Below are 20,169 nucleotides of genomic sequence, written 5' to 3'. Positions count from 1 at the left end.
TATCAAACTCCAAATAATCCTACTAATACGAGTATCTATTATCAATTCTATGCACTAACATGCATGGTTTATAATTTTCATAAGGTGACAAATTAAACGTGATGATTCCGTTTAAGATCAGGCACTTATGCCACTAACTACTACGGAGTACTAAATTGTAATAAATGATGGTGTATAAAATTGGTATGTATTACATATTAGATCGATGAGAAGAATCGCCTGCATGACAACTTAACAAACTAATCTAAGAAATTAGTAGTTGAAAATATTGATACCAAATTTGATTGAATTAAACATCTTTCAATTTATAGCTAAAAAAACAAGGAGATTATATTGATTGATTAACCACCAAAAAATTAAAGCAACTACATTTAACAAATACACCGCGTGATTGGTGGCGGAGTCAGGATTTGAAATCAGCGGGGGCAAACAAGTTATAGTATAAGGGGAATTCGAAATTTTTTCAAAATTTTCAACTAAAACTTTTGGAATTTCCATCCGCCAGCGAGGGCGAGCGTCCCTGCTAGCCCCCCTAACTCCACCACTGCGCGTGACTGCGTTAGCTAACAATATACTTCGAATATATATAAAAAAAAGGTATTTGCCTTCAGACATCAAAATTTAAGAGATACGCTCTCTCACTAAGTTATTAATCGAGATACCACTTTTCAATATCCCTTTATCTATTTTCTATAACCCTTTTATTGTTGATTGTGACCCAAAAGAACGGGTTTTAATTCAAAACCTCTGTCTAAATTAAAACAACCACCTTACCAATTAATTTAAGTGCTCATATAATCCTTGTTACGTAATTATAAATATATAAATAGCCCATTTTCCATTCATAACATCAAAGGTGTAATAAGTTAGACATAGCATTTTTTTTTTAATTCAAGAACACCAAATTAATTAGTTAGCTATTTAATTACTAATCATAATCATAAAAATCATGTTGGATAATATTAGTACTTGTTGCATGGCACTTTTTATAAGCATGACATTTTATATGGTCTATGCCGCTGATCCTCCTCCCCTTCAAGACTTCTGCGTGGGTCTCAATGATCCCAATTTTCCTGGTATATATACTCGTATTATTTGCTTCAAACCCGTCTCAATTATTTATTAGCCTTTTTTTATTCTTTATGTTATTATTAATTTATTATTATTAAAGTTGTTTTTGTCTTGTTAGTGGCGAATCTTGAAACTGAATAAAATATGTTTGATTTAAATTAACTTCTGACGTAAATTTTAAAATTTTCTTTTTTTAATCGAATTGTTAAATTATTAATTTGACCTCGAAATATTTTTCTTGCAGTAACGATAAACGGGTTGTTTTGCAAGAACCCGAAAGACGTGACATCAACCGATTTCCTATTTCAAGGCTTCAACACAATTGGTAACACAAACAATCGATTTGGAAGCGCGCCATCAATGGTGAACGCAACCCGATTTCCAGCACTTAACACACTCGGTATTTCAATGGGTCGGGTCGATTATGCTCCGGGTGGGCTAAACCCGCCTCATTTCCATCCTCGTGCGGCCGAAATGTTTACTGTATTAGAGGGCACCTTGTTTGTTGGATTTATAAGTAGTAATTTACCAAATGAGACTAATAGGTTATTTTCGACGGTACTTAATAAAGGGGACATTTTCGTAATTCCGCAAAGTCTAATACATTTTCAGCTTAATATTGGTGGTACGCATGCTGTACACAATTCTGCTTTTGGGAGCCAAAATCCGGGTCGGATTGGGGTTGCGGATTCTATTTTTGGGTCAAATCCGGATATTCCGGATGACGTTCTTACGACGACGTTTCAGGTTAATGAAAGAGTGATTCAGGCTATAAGGTCTCAGTTTGGGTAAGGAGATGAGAAGCATGGGTTTGATCATAGTTTTGATTATGAAAATAAATCCTTTAGTTTCGCTTATAAAGTGGCTATATGTTGATGAAAATAAATCCTTTAAATTCCCTTATAATTATATTATTATAATGTCCTGTACTTGACTGTAGATCACATGTTCAAATCCTTCTCTCCATATATTGTACTCGCATAATGACTCATTTGACAAAAAAAAAACTACTTCATATATTACTCGTTATTGCAAGCCTTGCCTCCTCATCTATCAGCCATTCCTCAACACCAAATTAACCTGTCACATTGTCTTTCCCATATCTCCACCCGGCCCCTCCTCCGCAACCAACTCAACCGCCCCCATGCATGTCGACTCCCCTTCCACCACCAGTCCAGCCCCCTTCCCACCCGCCTTCCCCCATCAAATCCTTATAGTAGAAACTTAATTAGTCATAAACTCATAATTGCATAAGATTTTGAATAATTTTTTTTTTGTTGATCAAGAGTATCTCCTACCGACAGTTGGGACAATCTCTTTCGAGATACTGAAGCCATAAGGCAACTTAATGAGTAGACCTTAAAAGTTTGATTTTTTCATTCGCATATCGCAAAAGAGCCAGAAATCAAATCATAACCACTTGTTTAAAAGATAAAAGTTTTTATCACTCACACTAACCAACTTTATTATGAAATTTTATTTAATTAATTTTATATAAAATATATACGATAAATTTAGAGAGATTTAATCACTTGTTTGGTATAAAATATATACGATAAATTTAGATGTAACTGATAAATTTAGTTACGAGACTTCATGAAACTCCAAAACAATGCTACTACCCCACAAATACTATCCTACAACCAGTTGCATAGTAACATTATACAACCGCCTCAAATTTGTCGAGCTCTTACTCAAAGTTGTTGAGCTATTTTACAAGTTATTGAGCTTAATAATTATTCTATTAAGCTCAATAACTTTGTACCATAGCTCTATAATTTTGTTAAAAGAACTCGACAACTTTATAATAAAGCTCAACTACATTAAATAAGTTGTATATACAACCAGTTGTATAATACATTAACTGCTACTACTCGGATCTATGACTCCTATCTACCATTTTATTTGGTACAAAAAATGACTCCTATCTACCCTATAAACTAGTTTTAATCTCATGCAAAAAATGCACGGATGTTTTTAATAATGAATTTTACTAAGAAACGTAAAAAGAGTAAACATCACGTTTATAAATATATTAAGGTAGTTATAGAAGAATACATTACTCTTGACAGATTGAAGAGTAAAATTACTTAAAAAATTGTAAATACTCCGTATATATTATACATAATCTGAAATCATATTATATTATTTCTATTCAAAAATTGATTTTCCTTTTACAAGTTAATTTTATTTGTTGCCTTCAATTTATACAAAATTAAAAGAAGATTTTTTTTGGGTATTGTAAAGTTATTTCTTAAATTTTTTTAAAGTGCGGGGCAGATAAAATAGATTTAAAATGACAATTTTATTAATATAATAATGCAACATTGGTATAATGTTTTGTATAACTTAGTGAATAGACATATAAATTTGTAAACTAAACATGCAACAAACAAGAACTGAAATTAATTAATTTGTTTTTGGGACCCATCATTAACAAAATAAATGCATATTTTCCTAAAATTTTTCGACCAATCAGAAAGTTGAAAAAAACTCAACTTTTATAATATGTAGATTAGCATGGTTCATAATTTTCACAAGGTGACAAAACGTGATCGATGCCATTTAGGATCACACTTATGCCAATAACACTACTAAATTGTAATTGATGATGGTGTCTAAAGACTAAAATTGTCACATAATCGATCAATGAGAACAATCAAATGCATGACAACTTGACAAACTAATTTGACAAAAATTAGTAGTTGAAAATAGTGATAACCAATTTGATTAAACTATAAATCTTTCATTTAGCTAAAAAAACAAGAAGATTGATGGATTAACCATCGAACAATTAAATGAATATTTGCACTATATAACAAATAGACCGTGTGACTACATAAGCTAACAATATACTTTATACGTTATTTATCTTCGTACGTGTTGTCAATTTCCTTAGATAAATCCAATAAAAACTCGCGAAACCTTTTGAACTATTAACATGGCTTTTATGTACTGAGACATTTAGTAGAATGTAATCATATAAATAAATAAGCCCGTCCATTTTCGATTATATATTCATAGTTTCATACGATTAAAGGTTTGATAAATTAGCCTTATGTAATTTTTTTTTTAATTTATGAACATGAATACTTGTTGCATGGCACTTGCTATAAGCATGACATTTTATATGGTCTATGCTCGTGATCCTCCTCCCTTTCAAGACTTTTGTGTGGGTATCAATGATCTCAATTTACCTGGTATGATATACTTCCATTTATTCATAAATTATAATTTATCGGTAAAAAGAATTACCCATAAGGGGGCCTTCAAGGCTCGAACAATAAAGTTCTGAAATTCTCGTTTTTTATTTTTAAATTTATTTTATTACATTTTAACCTCGAAAATCTCCCCTACTACTAAGAGAATAAAAATTCTCTTAATTTTCCCGCCTAAAGAACTTTTATTCAGTTGGACCTATTTTTCAGGATACTAACACCATAATATTAGATGAATTGTAAATTGTGGACCCTATAAATAGCCCACTTTTTTCTATCCCACCTGTCTAAGTAAAAGCTATTAATAGCTCAAATTTTTGAATTAGCCCACTGTTTTTACCGATTTTTGTTTTAAGGTCAATACGCGTTTTAATTAGATTATACAACTAACTTAATTGTATTATTAATGTCATAAATTAGTTGCATGTAATGATATAACATTATTTTTAATAGTAATAAAATAATTTATTTAAAGTGTCTTTTGATGACAGTAAACTTTTTTTTCTAGCTCTTATTAATATTATATTTAGTACATTATAACATTTAATTAAAACTACAATTCATTTATACAAATAATTTATTTGAGAACGTTTCTTTATCAAATAAATTCAGAAGTTACCGTGCTTTAGCACGGGAACTACACTAGTTTGTTTATAATGTTCATTACATTTATCTTGCAGTAACGATAAACGGGTTGTTTTGCAAGAACCCGAGAAAAGTGACATCAAACGATTTCCTATTTCAAGGCTTCAACACAATCGGTGACACAAACAATCCATTAGGAAGTGCAGTAGCATTTGCGAACGTGACCCAATTTCCTGCCCTAAACACACTCGGTATATCCATGGGTCGAGTCGACTTTGCTCCGAGTGGGCTAAATCCGACTCATTACCATCCTCGCGCTTCCGAAATGTTAACTGTGTTACATGGCACCTTGTTTGTTGGATTTAATACCAGCAATAATTCACCAGACGGAGATTATAGGTTCTACTCCGCGATCCTTAATAAAGGGGACATTTTTGTATTTCCACAAGGACTTGTACACTTTCAACTTAATATTGGTGGTACGCATGCTGTTTCGAATTCTGCTTTTGGGAGCCAAAATCCGGGTCGGATTGTGATGTAATGAAAAAAATGTAGTTGTTCAATTTAGAATTGATACGCTAAAGATTGGAATCGCTTGGAAATAAGCTAAAAATTTAAATAACCAGTTATATAATTCATTAACTGTATGGTCTGTATCTATTAAGACATAAAGGGGTCGTTTGGTTACACACTAAACAATGCAAGAACTTAAATTCATGTGAATTGCAAAATGGGTATGTTGTTTGGTTACCCCAATTCACATGAATTGGAAGTTCCCATGAATTCCAATTCCTCCATAATGGAGGAAGTTGCTTACCTAGGCCCTCCTAGGTAAGTTAGAATCGCTTCACGTGAATTGCACTTCCTCCATGGCAACCAAACATTTTTTTGCAATTCACATGAACTCCAAATTCACGTGTTTTATGACTTCCTAGGCAATACAAATTCCTATATGCAACCAAACGACCCCAAAGTATATTGACGATGCAGGCCACTCGGATTAGAAACGTGGGTAAGGTTTCTAAGGAACAATACCCTAGTGTTTGTCGAACTACAAATAAATTAAGTCAAGCACAATGTCTAAAGACTAACACAAAAATTAATTAGTATCCCATTTATTAAAATAAAATAAGACGAAGCAATTATATTGGCAAAGATAAATTCTAAAATAAGACAATTTTATATATGACGATCCTTTAGTATAAGATTAATTTATTATTAATCTGTATTACTAAATAAATGAGTGTTTTTATTTCACCGTGTGCGTCCTTATACAAGAATTATTGATTGCAAATAACCATGAATAGGTTCAAATAGTCATATATACCTGATAAAACTGACTCAAACCGAATAACCCAATTCAAACTCGACCAACACCCAAATTGACGACTCGAAACCCAAATTGACCATGCCTTATTCAACTCGACTCGAATATTTATTATCGCAAATTAGTCGTTATCCTCGAACAACTTAAAAACAATCCACCTGAAAATGACTCGAAATCATAATAACCCAATCCGAATTTTTGCAAACTCATGCAATTCGAACTTAAATTAACCCAATCCAATTGACCCGCTTGTCAGGACCAGGTCCCAATGACCAATTTTCAACCATCCTCGAATCTCGATCCTAATTAACTTTCTGCAAACCAACGCCAAGTCCAACATCACACAAAACCCCAATTTCCACTCTCACTCTTTCACTCACTTCTCCAACAACCCAACATCCATGGCTTCCTTCCTCTTCATCTCCATAGCTTAAAACCTTGATCTTGCATAACAATGGCAGTAATCAAAGCAAAAGCAGAAAGACCAACACTCCTAATAAAGAACATCCCATTTACAGCAACAGCACAAGACATCTTAGACTTCCTTGAATCACACATAGGTAAAGATTCAGTCTTTGCAATTGAAATCTTCACTGAAAGGAAAAACTGGAAATCTAAAGGACATGGAAGAGTACAATTTGAAACCCTTGATTTAAAAAACAAAGCACTTGAAATTCATGCTCAAAAAAAGTTGGTTTTTAAAGGGTTTTTAATTGGGCTTGAGTTGGGTTATGAAGATGTTGTGGTTAGGCCCATTGAGCCCAAGTATAGGTCCAGTAAAGGTGATTTGTATGTGGGTTTGATGATTGAAGAAGAGAAAATGGGTGTGATTGATACTTTTGAGAATGTTGAGGTTTGGGTTATGCATGATAGAGGTTGTGTTGAGTTTCATGTTGAGTTTGGTGGGAATGTTTATAAGTTGGAAGTTGTGTTTGATGATGTTTTTGAAGGGTTTGGTTGTTATTTTGATCATGATTCTCCTGCTGTTCTTTTCAAGGTATCATCTTTTTTGGATAATTTTCTGTTTTTTTTATAACTCGAAATTTGCTGGAGCCATTGAGACACTGTGTTAATATTGTTGTTGTATAGTGTTGTTTTCATATCTCGCAATTTGCAGGAGCCATTGAGGTACTAGGGTGATATTGTTGTTGTTGTTGTTGTTGTTGTTGTTGTTGTTGTTGTTGTTGTATAGTGTTGTTTTCATATCTCGCAATTTGCAGGAGCCATTGAGGTACTAGGGTGATATTGTTGTTGTTGTATAGTGTTGTTTTTATGCAGGGCAATTTGTGGGCCTCATTGAGGCACTGGGGTAATGGTTTCGTTGTTGTATAGTGTTGTTTTCATACCTTGTTAGTGAATTATGTGATAAGAGGGTATACGGTGTTTGAAAGTTGGATTTTTGTGGTTGCATGTTTGTTTGTATTGATTGGATGACAATTTTGTGTGTAAATTAAGGTATGACTAGGATCCTCTCCGTTTCTTTGGAGGAATGGAGGGTCAGTTACCGAATCTACAGTGCAGAATAAATTAGGATCCTCTCCATTTCTTTGCCCAACCATTGATTAGGTAACGGAGAGTGGAAATAGAGAGAAAGTAAGAAATGGAAAGGATCGTGACTCCTAGGTTGATGTTGTTGATTGATGAACTGTGGTGTAGATGATGGAAATAGGTGCCGCTTCCGTTGTTGCATGTTCTGAGAGTGATCTCGTTTACCACCCGCAAAGCTGTTGGTTTCATTAGCTTCCTAAGCCTAGTTTTACTATTTGGAGTTTCTTTTTGGTGGTTTTATGACAGACTGACAGTATGGTTGTCTGTGTTGGTTTAATTAAAGTTTTGGGTTTGAACTTTGAACTGATGTTGGTTCTGTATATTTGTGGTTTCATGTAATATTTTTGCCTTTTTAAGTTGTGATCTTTCTCAATCTGTCTTGTCATTGTCGCTTTTGTGTTTGGGAGCTTCTCGTTTGTTGAATTATGTTGTTTAGATATGGGTCAGTGTTCCCTTTTGATGGTTGCCTGTTATTTGAGTTGAATTGTTGAACAAGAGTACCTTTTTTTGATTTACTGTATCCTTCACTTATAGTTTCCGTAACCTAATACACTTGCTATGATTCTTCTTTCTGATTCCCATTGTTTATGTTGCAGGTGAAGTATGCTCCGAAAATCTACCAAAAGATATCCGGGCCTAACCTGCATACAAGGTTCACTGCAGACCGTTATCATATCTGCAAGGAGAATGTCGAGTTCCTTTGGGTTCGCACAACAGATTTTACTGACAAGAAGTCTTTTGGTCTATCGTCTGCCATTTGTTGGGAACTAGAAGAGGGGTTACTGAGTAAGGAGTTCTTCTCCAACATCCCGTACTATGTTAAAGACTTGAAAGGCCTCGTATTGGAGGAGTGTGAGTATTCTTTTATTTCCGGTCTCGTTCCACTTGTAAACCCCGAGGATGTTTCGAAATTAGATTATGAAATTCTTTTCCAGATCAATTCCCTTGTTCACACTCTGAAAATCAGCCTCGCTTCTGTTAATGCCGAGTTCATTGATTTTCTCGGCACCTTGAACTTAGGCACAGCTCTTAAGATTCTTCAGAAGCTCCACAGACTAAGCACTACTTGTTATGACCCTCTTTCTTTTATTAAGACTCAGGCAGATGCTCTGGGAAGTGAGGAAAGTAACTTTCGGTCAGCCGAAAGCCGATTAGTTAATGATGGTATAATGAGTTGTCACAGGGCCTTAGTCACACCCACGAAAATATGCTGCTTGGGCCCTGAACTGGAGTCCTCAAACTATGTTGTCAAGAATTTTGCTGCCTATGCTTCGGATTTCATGAGAGTCACTTTCGTAGACGAAGACTGGGGTAAACTACATTCAATGGTGGTCTCGGCCAATACTGAGCAAGGAATTTTCTCAAAGCCACTTAGAACAAATGTATATCACCGGATATTGTCTATTCTTCAGGAAGGGATTGTGATTGGGAACAAAAGATTTGAGTTTCTTGCATTCTCAGCTAGCCAACTCCGATCAAACTCAGTCTGGATGTTTGCTTCAAATGAGAAGGTGAAGGCCGATGATATCCGAGAATGGATGGGAAGCTTCAGCAAGATTCGGAGCGTGTCAAAGTGTGCAGCTAGGATGGGTCAACTCTTCAGTTCTTCTAAACAGACATTGGTTGTTCCTGTACAAGATGTTGAAGTAATTCCTGATATTGAAACAAATTCTGATGGAGTTGACTACTGCTTCTCAGATGGTATCGGTAAGATCTCGCTCTCTTTTGCTAGACAAGTTGCTCAAAAATGTGGAGCAAAGAGCACTCCTTCAGCATTTCAGATTCGTTATGGTGGTTATAAAGGCGTTATAGCCGTAGATAGGAATTCCTTCCGGAAGCTATCTCTTCGAAGTAGCATGCTTAAGTTTGAATCCAAAAATAGGATGCTTAATGTGACCAAGTGTTGTGAAGCCTTGCCATGTTACTTAAATAGAGAGATTGTTACTCTCTTGACCACCTTAGGAGTTGAGGATGCTAGTTTTGAAGCAATGCTTCAAGAACACTTGCATCTTCTTGGAAATATGCTGACCAGCAAAGACGCGGCTTTGGCTGTGCTCGAGGGCATGGGTATGGGTGAGAATAATGTTCTTGCTAAAATGCTGCGTCATGGTTATGATCCAAGTACAGAGCCTTATTTACGTATGATGCTTCGAGCATACTTGGAGAACCAATTGTCGGACTTGAGAGGTAGATGTCGTCTTTATGTTCCAAGGGCACGCATCTTGGTGGGATGTTTGGACGAAACGGGTATTTTGGATTATGGTCAAGTGTTTGTCCGGATAACGCTGAGGAAAACGGAACTTGAAAATCTGGACCAACTCGTGTTCCATAGGACCGATGAGACAACTGCTATAGTTAAAGGTAAGGTGGTGGTCACCAAGAATCCTTGCTTGCACCCGGGAGATGTCAGAGTCCTTGAGGCCGTGTATGAGGTTCGATTAGAGGAAAAGGGTCTTGTCGACTGTCTGGTATTTCCACAGAAAGGAGAAAGGTGAGAAAAATATCTGTTGCTTTTTAAAACTTATTCAAGTACTTTAGAAAGGTTCTCTCTTTGTTTTGAATTTTTGTACTGAGTATGAGTTAATTGTATGCTGCAAGAAATAACATGGATTAAAAGTTTGTAATCGGTGGAGTTTTGGTGTCAGAAAGCTTTGTAATTACAGCACTGACATATGCTTTCATGCAGTAGCGGAACAAGGGGAGGCTAGCACGTCCCCATAGAGTAGAAAAATAAGAATTTCAGTTAAAAAAATTGCTTTTTGTTTTCTAAGTTTACTCTAATGTATTACGAGTCACCTCTTCGAACTTTCAATCTATGTTTTAGCCCATTTAACTCTGACTCCTGGCTGCATACTGTTTACTGTGTATCGAATTGTCTTAGTTCAAGAAAACAAGAGTAAACTTTCCTGTGAAACCACGGAACTCCCTCGACATTTTGATTTGGGTTTGTGAATTACCCTGAGTTTGTTAAATGCTCGGTAATAAGGTTTGCGCCATATAATGGGTGATTGCGTGATTGGTATTCTGTAACATGAACTTTTTTGTAAGGGGTAATATTTCCATTTGTTTACCATAGTTATTGATTAATAATTACTTCGGCAATTACTTCGGCAACAACTAATCTTTGGCAGAGGAGGAGTAGTCGCTCAGACGTCAATAATTTTGAATGACATTGTCTTCCAGATAACACTAAAATGCTAAATGGTTATTCTGTTGAATATGCAGGCCTCATCCAAATGAATGCTCAGGTGGAGACTTAGATGGCGACTTATATTTCGTAAGCTGGGATGAAAAAATAATTCCACCTCGAACTGTGCCCCCCATGGACTACACTGCATCAAGGCCTCGTATCATGGACCATGATGTTACTATGAAGGTTAATCCTAACTAATGTCCTTTGTCCGAACTCCTCTTTTCCTCCGTCTTTCATGCAAATTTAAAAAGAAAAGAGAGAAAAATGGAACCCCTGAAAGAGGTTACCTTACAAAGACTTGGCAAATGACCCGCTTTGATTGGTACACTAGGGTTTCGGATCATTTCGAGTGCGCTGTTATGAGTCAGTTCCTTTTTGGGTCAATGACTCATGTTTATTTTGGGTGGTTCGTTTTGAGTTGGATCGAGAGTCAGTTTTTCATAGTCTAACTTTTCTTGGGTTGTTTTATCCGTCAATGCAGGAAATCCAACGATTCTTTGTTGATTACATGATCAGTGATTCACTTGGAGCAATCTCGAACGCACACCTGATTCTTGCAGATCGAGAGCCAGAGAAAGCCCTAAGCCCAAAATGTCTGCGCTTAGCTGGTCTTCATTCCATGGCAGTCGACTTTGCAAAGACTGGGGCCCCAGCTGAAATGCCTCGGATCTTAAAACCAAAAGAGTACCCCGACTTCATGGAAAGGTGGGACAAGCCCACCTATATATCCCAAGGTCCTCTAGGCAAACTCTATCGCACCACTGTAGCTGCGACGATTCCAAGAGAAGGTTTCACTTGGTCCGAGGAACTTGCCAAGTCAGCATATGACCCCGACCTGGAAGTTCCTGGGTTTGAGGTCCACCTCGAGACTGCCAAAAAATGCAAAGACATGTACTTGGATAAAATGACGTCATTGTTAAGATTTTACGAAGCTGCCAGCGAGGATGAGATATTGACAGGTAACTTAAGGAGCAAATTAGGTTATTTAGCGAAGGATAATAGGAGATACCTAGAGATGAAAGATCGGATCTTGCTTTCTGTAAAGAGCTTGCAGAAAGAGGCTAAAGGATGGTTTGAAAATAGCTGCAAACCCGAAGACCAACAGAAGATGGCCTCGGCTTGGTACCATGTCACTTATCACCACACTCATTGTCATGACAGCGAAAATTGCCTTGGGTTTCCATGGACCGTTGGTGACCTTCTGCTTACCATCAAGTCTGCTAAGGCAAACCAATCGTAAACCGATCAGCCTCGGACCGAATAATGTCTATTTCGTGTCTCTACGGTAGGCGGAGACTGTCCTTTAGGAGACTTGCTGATTTACTAATTTGTGAAATAAAAATGTAGTATTGGTGCATTTACTGCATTGGTACTGTCCTCATGGCCTGAAGTTTGTAAAAAATGTAGTAGTGCTGGTAATGTAAACATTTTCGAGTACCCATGGTATCTCGGGTTGAGAACCGACCTTAACGAATTATTAGGGTTTTATACTCGTGTGATTAAACATTAACCTAATTGCTTGGAAATTGGAGACAGGAAGGCTCGGAAAATAGAATCATTGCGAGCAGACCAGATCGTCCAGGGCGTATTTTATGTTTTGATATGAATAATTGTGAAATGCAGGCAACTTTTGGCAAAGTAGGCAATATCCAGCCACTCAGCCAGCATGGACTCCGTTGCGGGACTCTTTCATGTTGAAGAAAATCCAAATTGAAGGACTGGGATAAGATGCTTGTAAGGTATCCTTATTCTCCTATTTTGCACTTTCGCACCCTTGTATATTATGACACTATGTTCCGATGCTGAGTTACCTGGTGCTATGATAGTCTAATGGTTGGTACAATCTGTCATTGTCTCGGGTGACGTTCAAAGCATATAATAGTAACAACCGGAAAATTTATCCTTGCTCAACTAGTTACAATCTGTCATTTTACAATCCACTATTACGGTTTTGAGGGTGATAGATATCGAACAAGGTCATGTATATTATCCCTCAAAGTCGAGACGCTATCGGCTCAATTCCAATCCACTGCGACTCTGCCAGACTGCCAGTATTATTTATGTAGACCCTTTGTTAATCAATATCTGTAGGTATGGATAAGGTATGTGCATTTCATGCTCAACTTGTCATTCTAACGTGTAAACCGTAATCAGAAAATATAAATATACTTCGTATATATTATCCCATACTCCGTATAAAATTGTAAGATGAACAAAATAATTAGTCGTAGCAGACAAAAAGGATGACCAAACTGGATTAATAATAATAATAATAATAATAATAATAATAATAATAATAATATGCTAACCTGTGGGCCTTCTAATGATAAATATTTATAAAATCGTAATTTCAGCAAATGCAGGTACACATACACTAGATAGATGCGCAAAATCTTATTTCAGACATTTTACTTTTTCCGCGTCTCAAATAAGGCAAACAAAATGTTGTCGTTTTTAATAAAATGTAAGCGGTGAATCTACAAAATGTTATCACTAGAGGTGTCACTTTTTACCCTGAAAATAGTGGGAAAAATAATGGTAACATGTTATCAGAAAAATACAAACATTTTACTGTCAAATGATAACATGTTGTCCGTCTTATTTCAGACCAAAAGCAATGGTCTGAAGCAAGACTGAGATACATATAGCTTTGCCGATACTTACATGCTAATTTATAGTCTACTCTTACCAAACCACTCATTAAATTTGTTTGACTATTTCATCCTAATGAAACATGATGTGTGTAGTAACAAACTCGTCTTCCTTACATCGGAGGTATCCGTTTTAACTTTTAATACCGTTTTAATATTAATATGTGCATATAAGACAATTATTTTACTTTTTCCTATGTATTCGGCCTTTGTCTTATTTATCCCACATGTAAATATATAACCTGTCTTAACTTAAAATGGATATACACATATTAAATGAGAATTTTCAGGTAGGAAATGTCATTGTCTATGTCCAGTTTGCAATACTCTTTTTTATACTTTTTACCAGAAAATGTCACTCATTGTCACTCATTTAGTTCATACTTAAATACCTCTCATCAGTCATCACTGTATTGTACATTGTTTAATGTTTACCTACCACTCAAAATCATTTGTTAATTTATAACATGGGAGTACAAAGCTATATCTATCTAGTGTACTCAAAAAAAAAAATTATAAGTGTCTTAATGTAGAGCACATGTAATAACGAATGAAAAGGTCCTCCTTATGCATTTGGGCCTCTCCAATGGGTATTTTGTGAGAAGAAACGGTATCCGTCACAAGCTTGTGACGGATATCGCCCGTCTTCAATGGGATTTTGTGTACAAAGAAAAAGAGCGTAGAATACTCACAACAATTTTATTTACTTTAATAACAAAAATATGATTAATCTCACAGACTTTGCGTTGACTGGATCTCTTGTCTTTTGTATAAGGACGGCGTAATTTAATCAAAGTAAACCTCAAAAGAAACAAAGTCAAAATTCAATGAAATAAGAAGGCAAGCATAAAGTAAAATATTGCCATTATACGCGACGCGTATTTTGGACAGCAAGCACAATGGTGACACTATTAACATGTCATTACCAATTTTATATTTATAATTATAATTTGTCAGACCTCAATTTTAAAAGGTAATCAACTACTGTACACAATTCGAATATTACTTATAATTCCATTTCGGAAATAAAGGTTGTAACCGGGAGTAGGTTCTAACTAGTAGTCGAATTAATGGAACTGCCACATGGACCGTTAAGCTGGTACGCCCCAACGTCTATTTTAGCACGACACGAGATTGACATGGCCCAGTACAGCACAACATGTCATAGGTTGTAAAAAAAAATAAGACTAGAGTGGAGAAATTGCTTGGGCACGGCATGACACATTGACACGCCATAAACCGTACCTGAATCGTCATTAACATTTAACAAGCACAACACGGTACGACACGTTCATCTTTCCATGTGTGGAACATGCCATTTTCTTCTCTAGGCACAGTGAGCTGGCAATTCTTATGAGATTGAAAATAGACAGCATACTATCCTACCAATTCAATTTAGTACTCTTCTCGCTATGATAAATACTTTAATTAGTTTTTGGCAAAACGATTCGTAATGTGTCTCTAGTGCCTTAGACACACACATTAATAACCTAAATATAAGAAAAATGCGGGTAGGAACACGTCGGTCAGGATATTATCATTGATCGACTCATTGTTGACGCACAATGTAACACAACTTTACATCACCCGTTCAAGTGATGAAATACCTACTTTTACTATACCTTGAAAAAGAAATGACCTCATATTAAATCGAAACTTTCTAAATACTCGCTTCTTTACCTAAAAAATCACTCCATACAAAATTGACAACCAAAAACAAAAACGTAAACAATAATGCCTAATAAAATTACCAAAAATTATCTATCAAAACAGTAACATTTTAATATTTACAAATTACAACAATGTACCGTCTATAAATATAAATTAAAACCCCACCACCACCAAACATATAAAAACACTAAATTTTGGCCCAACTAAAAAACAAAAATCACAAACAATATTATACTTTTACTATTTTTAATTAACTTTTTTATAATTATAATTTAAAATAAAAAAAAAAAAAGATAAAAAAAGCCAGCCAATTACGATAATGACCTCTGACCTCCTTCCCACAATTGTTTTGTCTTCTCCGCCACTCCACCAAACAACTAAAAAAGACAATTATACCCTTTTCTGATCACCAAAACGCCGTCGTATCGTATCAACTAGCAGGCGCACTTTTCCCAAAGTCCATTGACGACCTAGCCGAAGCAGCATACCTTGACGAAAAATCAACATAACACTCCTCTTCAAAATGACCATTTTGCCCTTGTCCCGGACCCTCATCAAAATTAAGCGCGTAACTCAATGGATCGTACTGGAACTTCGCTTGTCCGTGCCCGTGTCCGTGTCCGTGTCGATGTCTGTTGTTTCGATTGAACCGGCGAATGAATGTTTTCCACTTCGGACCGGCGACGATCTCGGACCATTCACGGACTTTCTTGAATGCTTTAATGGGTTTAGCCCACCATTTGTTGTCGGATTCTCCGACCCGGATTCGGTCCCAGAAAGAGGATGAGTTTGAGGATGATGATGGGCCGCCTAGGGTTAAGTGTGGTGTGGGCCCAGGCCCGAAACATGGGAATTGGAAACAACAACGGTGACGGTGGGTGTTGAATAGGGTTTTGGTTGGTGAGTCGGTGGTTGACGGTGGTTCGATTGTTACTGTTTGTTGTTGTTGTTGGTCTAGTGTCATTTTTTGACGATTTTGCCCCTGGGATTCTGAAAAGTGTGAGGAAGGAAGAGAGGGGTTTTTAGGGTAGATATAAGATGAGGGAGAAAGAGAGGAAGGGTGTGTGAGTTGTAACGGGAAAGAAAAGGGTATTGGGAACCGGATGGTGGAGGTTAGAGAATTTTGGGATTTGGGCCTTTGGGGATTGGTAGAACTCGGAGGGTTTATTATGAGACCGTCTTATATATGAAATTGTTTAGTAAATTCGAGATATTTTTTATGGGATTGGTGTGGTTTAGGGGGAGTGAATAATAGGTTTAATCGGTATTCGGTTTTGTAGTAGGACAGTAGGAGGAATCTGATGAGTATTCTGTAATATCGTCTTATATAAAAAGAGAACGGGATTACTAAAATCACAAAATCTCATTTGTGATTTTGTTAGGAGGATTTTAGAGGAAAAAACTTGTTAAGAGGATTTTAGAGGAAAAAATTGACGGCCTCACACTAATATATTGTTAGAATTAGAATCCATGTTGAATTAGGAGATGAAGATATTTTAGGTTGTCAATAGGATTTAAGAAGTTGTGATCTTCCTAATTCTACATCACTTTTTGAATAGGTTTCTCACTACCTCACTACCTCACTACTTAACAAGAGAATGTGACATGCATATTGGAAAAACCTTTTGTCTAATAAGTTAAATGTGGTAGGGGCGGTAATTGAGGCAGAAAACAAATCGACTTAATTGGAATTTGAAAATCGAATTTAGGGATTTGGAAAATTTCTTTTATACTTTCATGGTGTGATTTGGGAGATTGGATCCTCTTCAATAACTCGAAAGGTCCAATATTTTTTAAAGACACAAATGATGGATTATATAGTTGTTGAAATTATCACCTTATCCTTCCTCTAGAGGTTAACTAAGCTCTGACTGATGAGTGTCTCAGTTGGTGGTTTGCTAGAGTAAAGTTGGCGGTTTGCTGGAGTAAAGTTGGCGGTTTGCCGGTATTTGATTTCGGGAGAATGAAAGCTCTTAATTGTCTTATGATATTGTGTAAGAATTTGAGATATTATTTAAGAGTAAAAAAAGTCACTTCTTTTACTCTTTGGATATATAAATCGAGATATTGCTAGAATCCTAATAGAATTTGAAAATTAAGATGTTATAGCCAGTGAATGGGGTGAAAGTGATGAATGTTTTGTAATTTTATACTTTTTTTATTTCAATTTTATTGTGATATATTTCCTTCAAATTTATCTAAAACTATTATGCCATTTCTGGAATTAGTAAGTAATTACATTATAAATTGTTCATTTTTATCATTTTATTATCTAGGAGATGGATCTTCCACGTCTTGACATAGGTCTGGATGGACATAAGAGATCCAGTCGAAACTCTGGCTGAGAAGTGCATCTCCTAGTCCAAACGTTGGAGACCCATGTTTCAGCCAAAGCTTGGACATAGATCTCCCTTGTATGAACCTAGTTCCGGATGTGGGAGATCCATGGTTGATCCCCAAATTCTTTTTTTAGGGTTTCTATGTGGCAGTGTGGCACCCCATGTTTATTTGAATTCACATAGTACTCTTCGTTTTTCATAAGCATCGCTAGTAATCTTAAACTTAGTAAATAATTCTTCAAATAATTAAATTTTGTAAAGAAGATAAGATTAGGATTGTATGAATGGTATCTATGTTATGTTGATGATTTAATGATTCAACAAATTATATATTGGCAAAAAATCAATCGAAAGCGTATTAAATAAACATTTGAAAGAGATGATGAACGAGAGGATTTAGGATATTTTAAGAAGTTTACCTCAAAGTTTAGGGATAGCAATGACGTTTTACAAACGAGAATACAACATTGAATAAAAAAATAGAAGAATAACACATAATAAATAAAAAACTTTGTTTTTAGAGATTTTTTTATATAAAATAAGACTAACAATTGAACTCACATTCTTACTTGTGAGTTGTGACGGTTATAAACTTGTACCGATTCACAATCAATTTAACTAATGTTAAAAATGAGATTGTGAGATATCATAAACTTGAGAATGTCACAAGTAAGAATCGTTGTTTATTGAAAAGGACGAATTATCGTAAAGCACATTCTCATTTCAAATGGCCTATTCCCTTAGAAATTAAGACAGGAAAATTTTTATCATTTATTTTTTGTAATAAAAACTCACAATTTAATGACAGAATGTTATACTTAAAATTGTTCACATTTTATTAAAAAAAAGTTTTGATAACTTTTTATCAAAACATGATCAAATTCTATTACAAAAAATTCATTTTCCGTCTTAATTTTAGACGGAAAAGCCTCGTCCTAAGGGCCGTTTAAACATGCAACCATATCCCAGAATGTAAGGTGGTTGTTACTACCAGTGTATGCAACTTTAAGTTGGGACCCACAGAAAGGGAGTCATCAAATGATAAAGATTAGCTGATGGTTACTGTGGAGTGTCTCTTTTGGTGATGAGCATTTCTGCAAATTAACGCAACCAATATAAAACCAACAATCAATGATACTCATTTATATTTTACAAATTCTCACTTGTGACGGGTAATTTCCGTTACAACCTTATAACGGGTTAAATTAAAATTATTTTGGTAAATAAAGATGAGTCATTTGTGATTTTCTACACACATTTACTTTTATATTTTCTACCCTTATGAGTGATATATTTGACCCGTCACAAGGAAGACTGGTTGTTTATATTTGTTTGTTAATTTGTTAATTGTTAGTTACTCTTACGTATTTGTCCACTCTACTGGTGCATATCACACGATAGTATGTTTAATTGGAACATGATTATGCATTTATGCCAACGTTGCATTTTGTTTGTTTTGTTTATATTAAGGTTCGAAAACGATTGATGTTGGACTGCCCTTTTGGTGTTTTTTTTTTGCTGTGGTCACGGTTATTAGTTTTCGTCGACACTTTAGATCGGATAAGAAGGCTTTTCTTGCGTAAAGTGTAGTCTAACTCATGTTTTCGATATGAATTAAAGATCTTTAAGCATCTATGGCGAAGATCGTTAGAGCATGTACAATGTGAGCTTTGATATATAGTATTCGATTCGTCTCAATTATTTATTTATCTTTGATTTTAGCATAAAAACCAAGGAAAAAGAAGAGAGTCAATTATAAGAATAAATAGACCAGATTGAGCATGGAGAGTCCTATTGTCCATAAAAGGCATTTCTAAAATAGAAAGACAAACAATTGACTGATATACCTGAAAATAAAGTAAGAAAATAAATAATCAGGACGGAGGGAATACGTAAGTGGTCTTTAAAAGTGGAGAGCAAATTCAGTGTTTTTTCCTTGTAATAAGACCATCCTCAACCATGAGGATAGCATGCAGCGAAAAATTGAGGAAGAGATGTTGAGGAATAAATGAAGGCTCCAACAATGATTTATATTCCGTGAAAATACAAGGAAGAGAACACTCCGCTACAAATGGCGGAAGAAGACGCTGCGCATATCAACCAAAATGGTCCCACGTGCATTTCTTTTTACTGTTTTTTTTATTATTATAAACATCAAAACCCATAATTTGGTTTGACATATACTTACGCATGTAATTAATTTGCAACCAAATTTTCATTTTCCCTATTAATTAAAATTGCAACTTTTTTTTCAAAAATAATAATTACACCATAATTCCTATTTTTTTTCTCTACAAATAGGTAATAATATTGACATATATTCACCCACTTTTTTTTCTCTTCCTTTTTTGATTTTCTTTACACTTTTAAATATCGTTTTTTTAATGGACGTCTTACTTTTTTTATAATAAAACCGAAGGCGATAAATTATTTAAGGAAGGAAACGCGCAGTGCTGAAGGACAATTTCCACTGCAAAAGGACAATTTTAAATTTTTATGTTTTAGAAATTGTCTTGGATTTTTTTTAAGAGAAAAAAAACGTTTTAACCTTTTTTTTCTATGATAA

General features: G+C 35.3%; 2 protein-coding genes across 4 annotated transcripts; both read left to right on the top strand.

The window, feature by feature from the left end:
• Window positions 1-994: 994 nt before the first annotated feature.
• LOC141653936 (germin-like protein) lies at window positions 995-1,863 on the top strand. Its single transcript, XM_074461801.1, has 2 exons — window positions 995-1,076; window positions 1,316-1,863. The coding sequence occupies exons 1-2, from the start codon at window positions 995-997 to the stop codon at window positions 1,861-1,863; spliced, it is 630 nt and encodes a 209-aa protein (XP_074317902.1).
• Window positions 1,864-6,317: 4,454 nt separating this feature from the next.
• On the top strand, window positions 6,318-13,300 carry LOC141652641 (RNA-dependent RNA polymerase 2). Of its 3 annotated transcripts, none has more exons than XR_012547224.1 (6): window positions 6,510-7,198; window positions 8,346-10,240; window positions 10,975-11,125; window positions 11,424-12,227; window positions 12,566-12,635; window positions 12,858-13,300. XR_012547224.1 is itself a non-coding variant. In XM_074460187.1 (4 exons), exons 1-4 carry the CDS (start codon window positions 6,656-6,658, stop codon window positions 12,180-12,182), a joined length of 3,348 nt encoding a protein of 1,115 aa, XP_074316288.1. In that variant the 5' UTR covers window positions 6,318-6,655; the 3' UTR covers window positions 12,183-12,408. The 3 variants fall into 3 exon arrangements, 1 of the variants encoding a protein (XP_074316288.1); XR_012547225.1 differs by having other exon boundaries at window positions 12,769-13,021; XM_074460187.1 differs by lacking the exons at window positions 12,566-12,635; window positions 12,858-13,300 and having other exon boundaries at window positions 6,318-7,198; window positions 11,424-12,408.
• The last annotated feature ends 6,869 nt before the right edge of the window (window positions 13,301-20,169 follow it).

This window comes from Silene latifolia, chromosome 4, assembly GCF_048544455.1.
Source record: "Silene latifolia isolate original U9 population chromosome 4, ASM4854445v1, whole genome shotgun sequence".
Lineage (NCBI taxonomy): Eukaryota > Viridiplantae > Streptophyta > Magnoliopsida > Caryophyllales > Caryophyllaceae > Silene > Silene latifolia.
The sequence above is the reverse complement of the archived record's forward strand: the minus strand, read 5'-3'. Positions and strand labels throughout refer to the sequence as shown.

What these genes read in the sequence shown, in the direction of transcription:
- LOC141653936 (XM_074461801.1), top strand. Translation starts at nt 995, where the DNA reads ATGACATTTTATATGGTCTATGCCGCTGATCCTCCTCCCCTTCAAGAC. An exon ending in CAATGATCCCAATTTTCCTG is followed by an intron (nt 1,077 to 1,315) that starts GTATATATACTC and finishes TTTTTCTTGCAG; the next exon opens with TAACGATAAACGGGTTGTTT.
- LOC141652641 (XM_074460187.1), top strand. Translation starts at nt 6,656, where the DNA reads ATGGCAGTAATCAAAGCAAAAGCAGAAAGACCAACACTCCTAATAAAG. An exon ending in CTCCTGCTGTTCTTTTCAAG is followed by an intron (nt 7,199 to 8,345) that starts GTATCATCTTTT and finishes TTTATGTTGCAG; the next exon opens with GTGAAGTATGCTCCGAAAAT. An exon ending in ACCATGATGTTACTATGAAG is followed by an intron (nt 11,126 to 11,423) that starts GTTAATCCTAAC and finishes CCGTCAATGCAG; the next exon opens with GAAATCCAACGATTCTTTGT.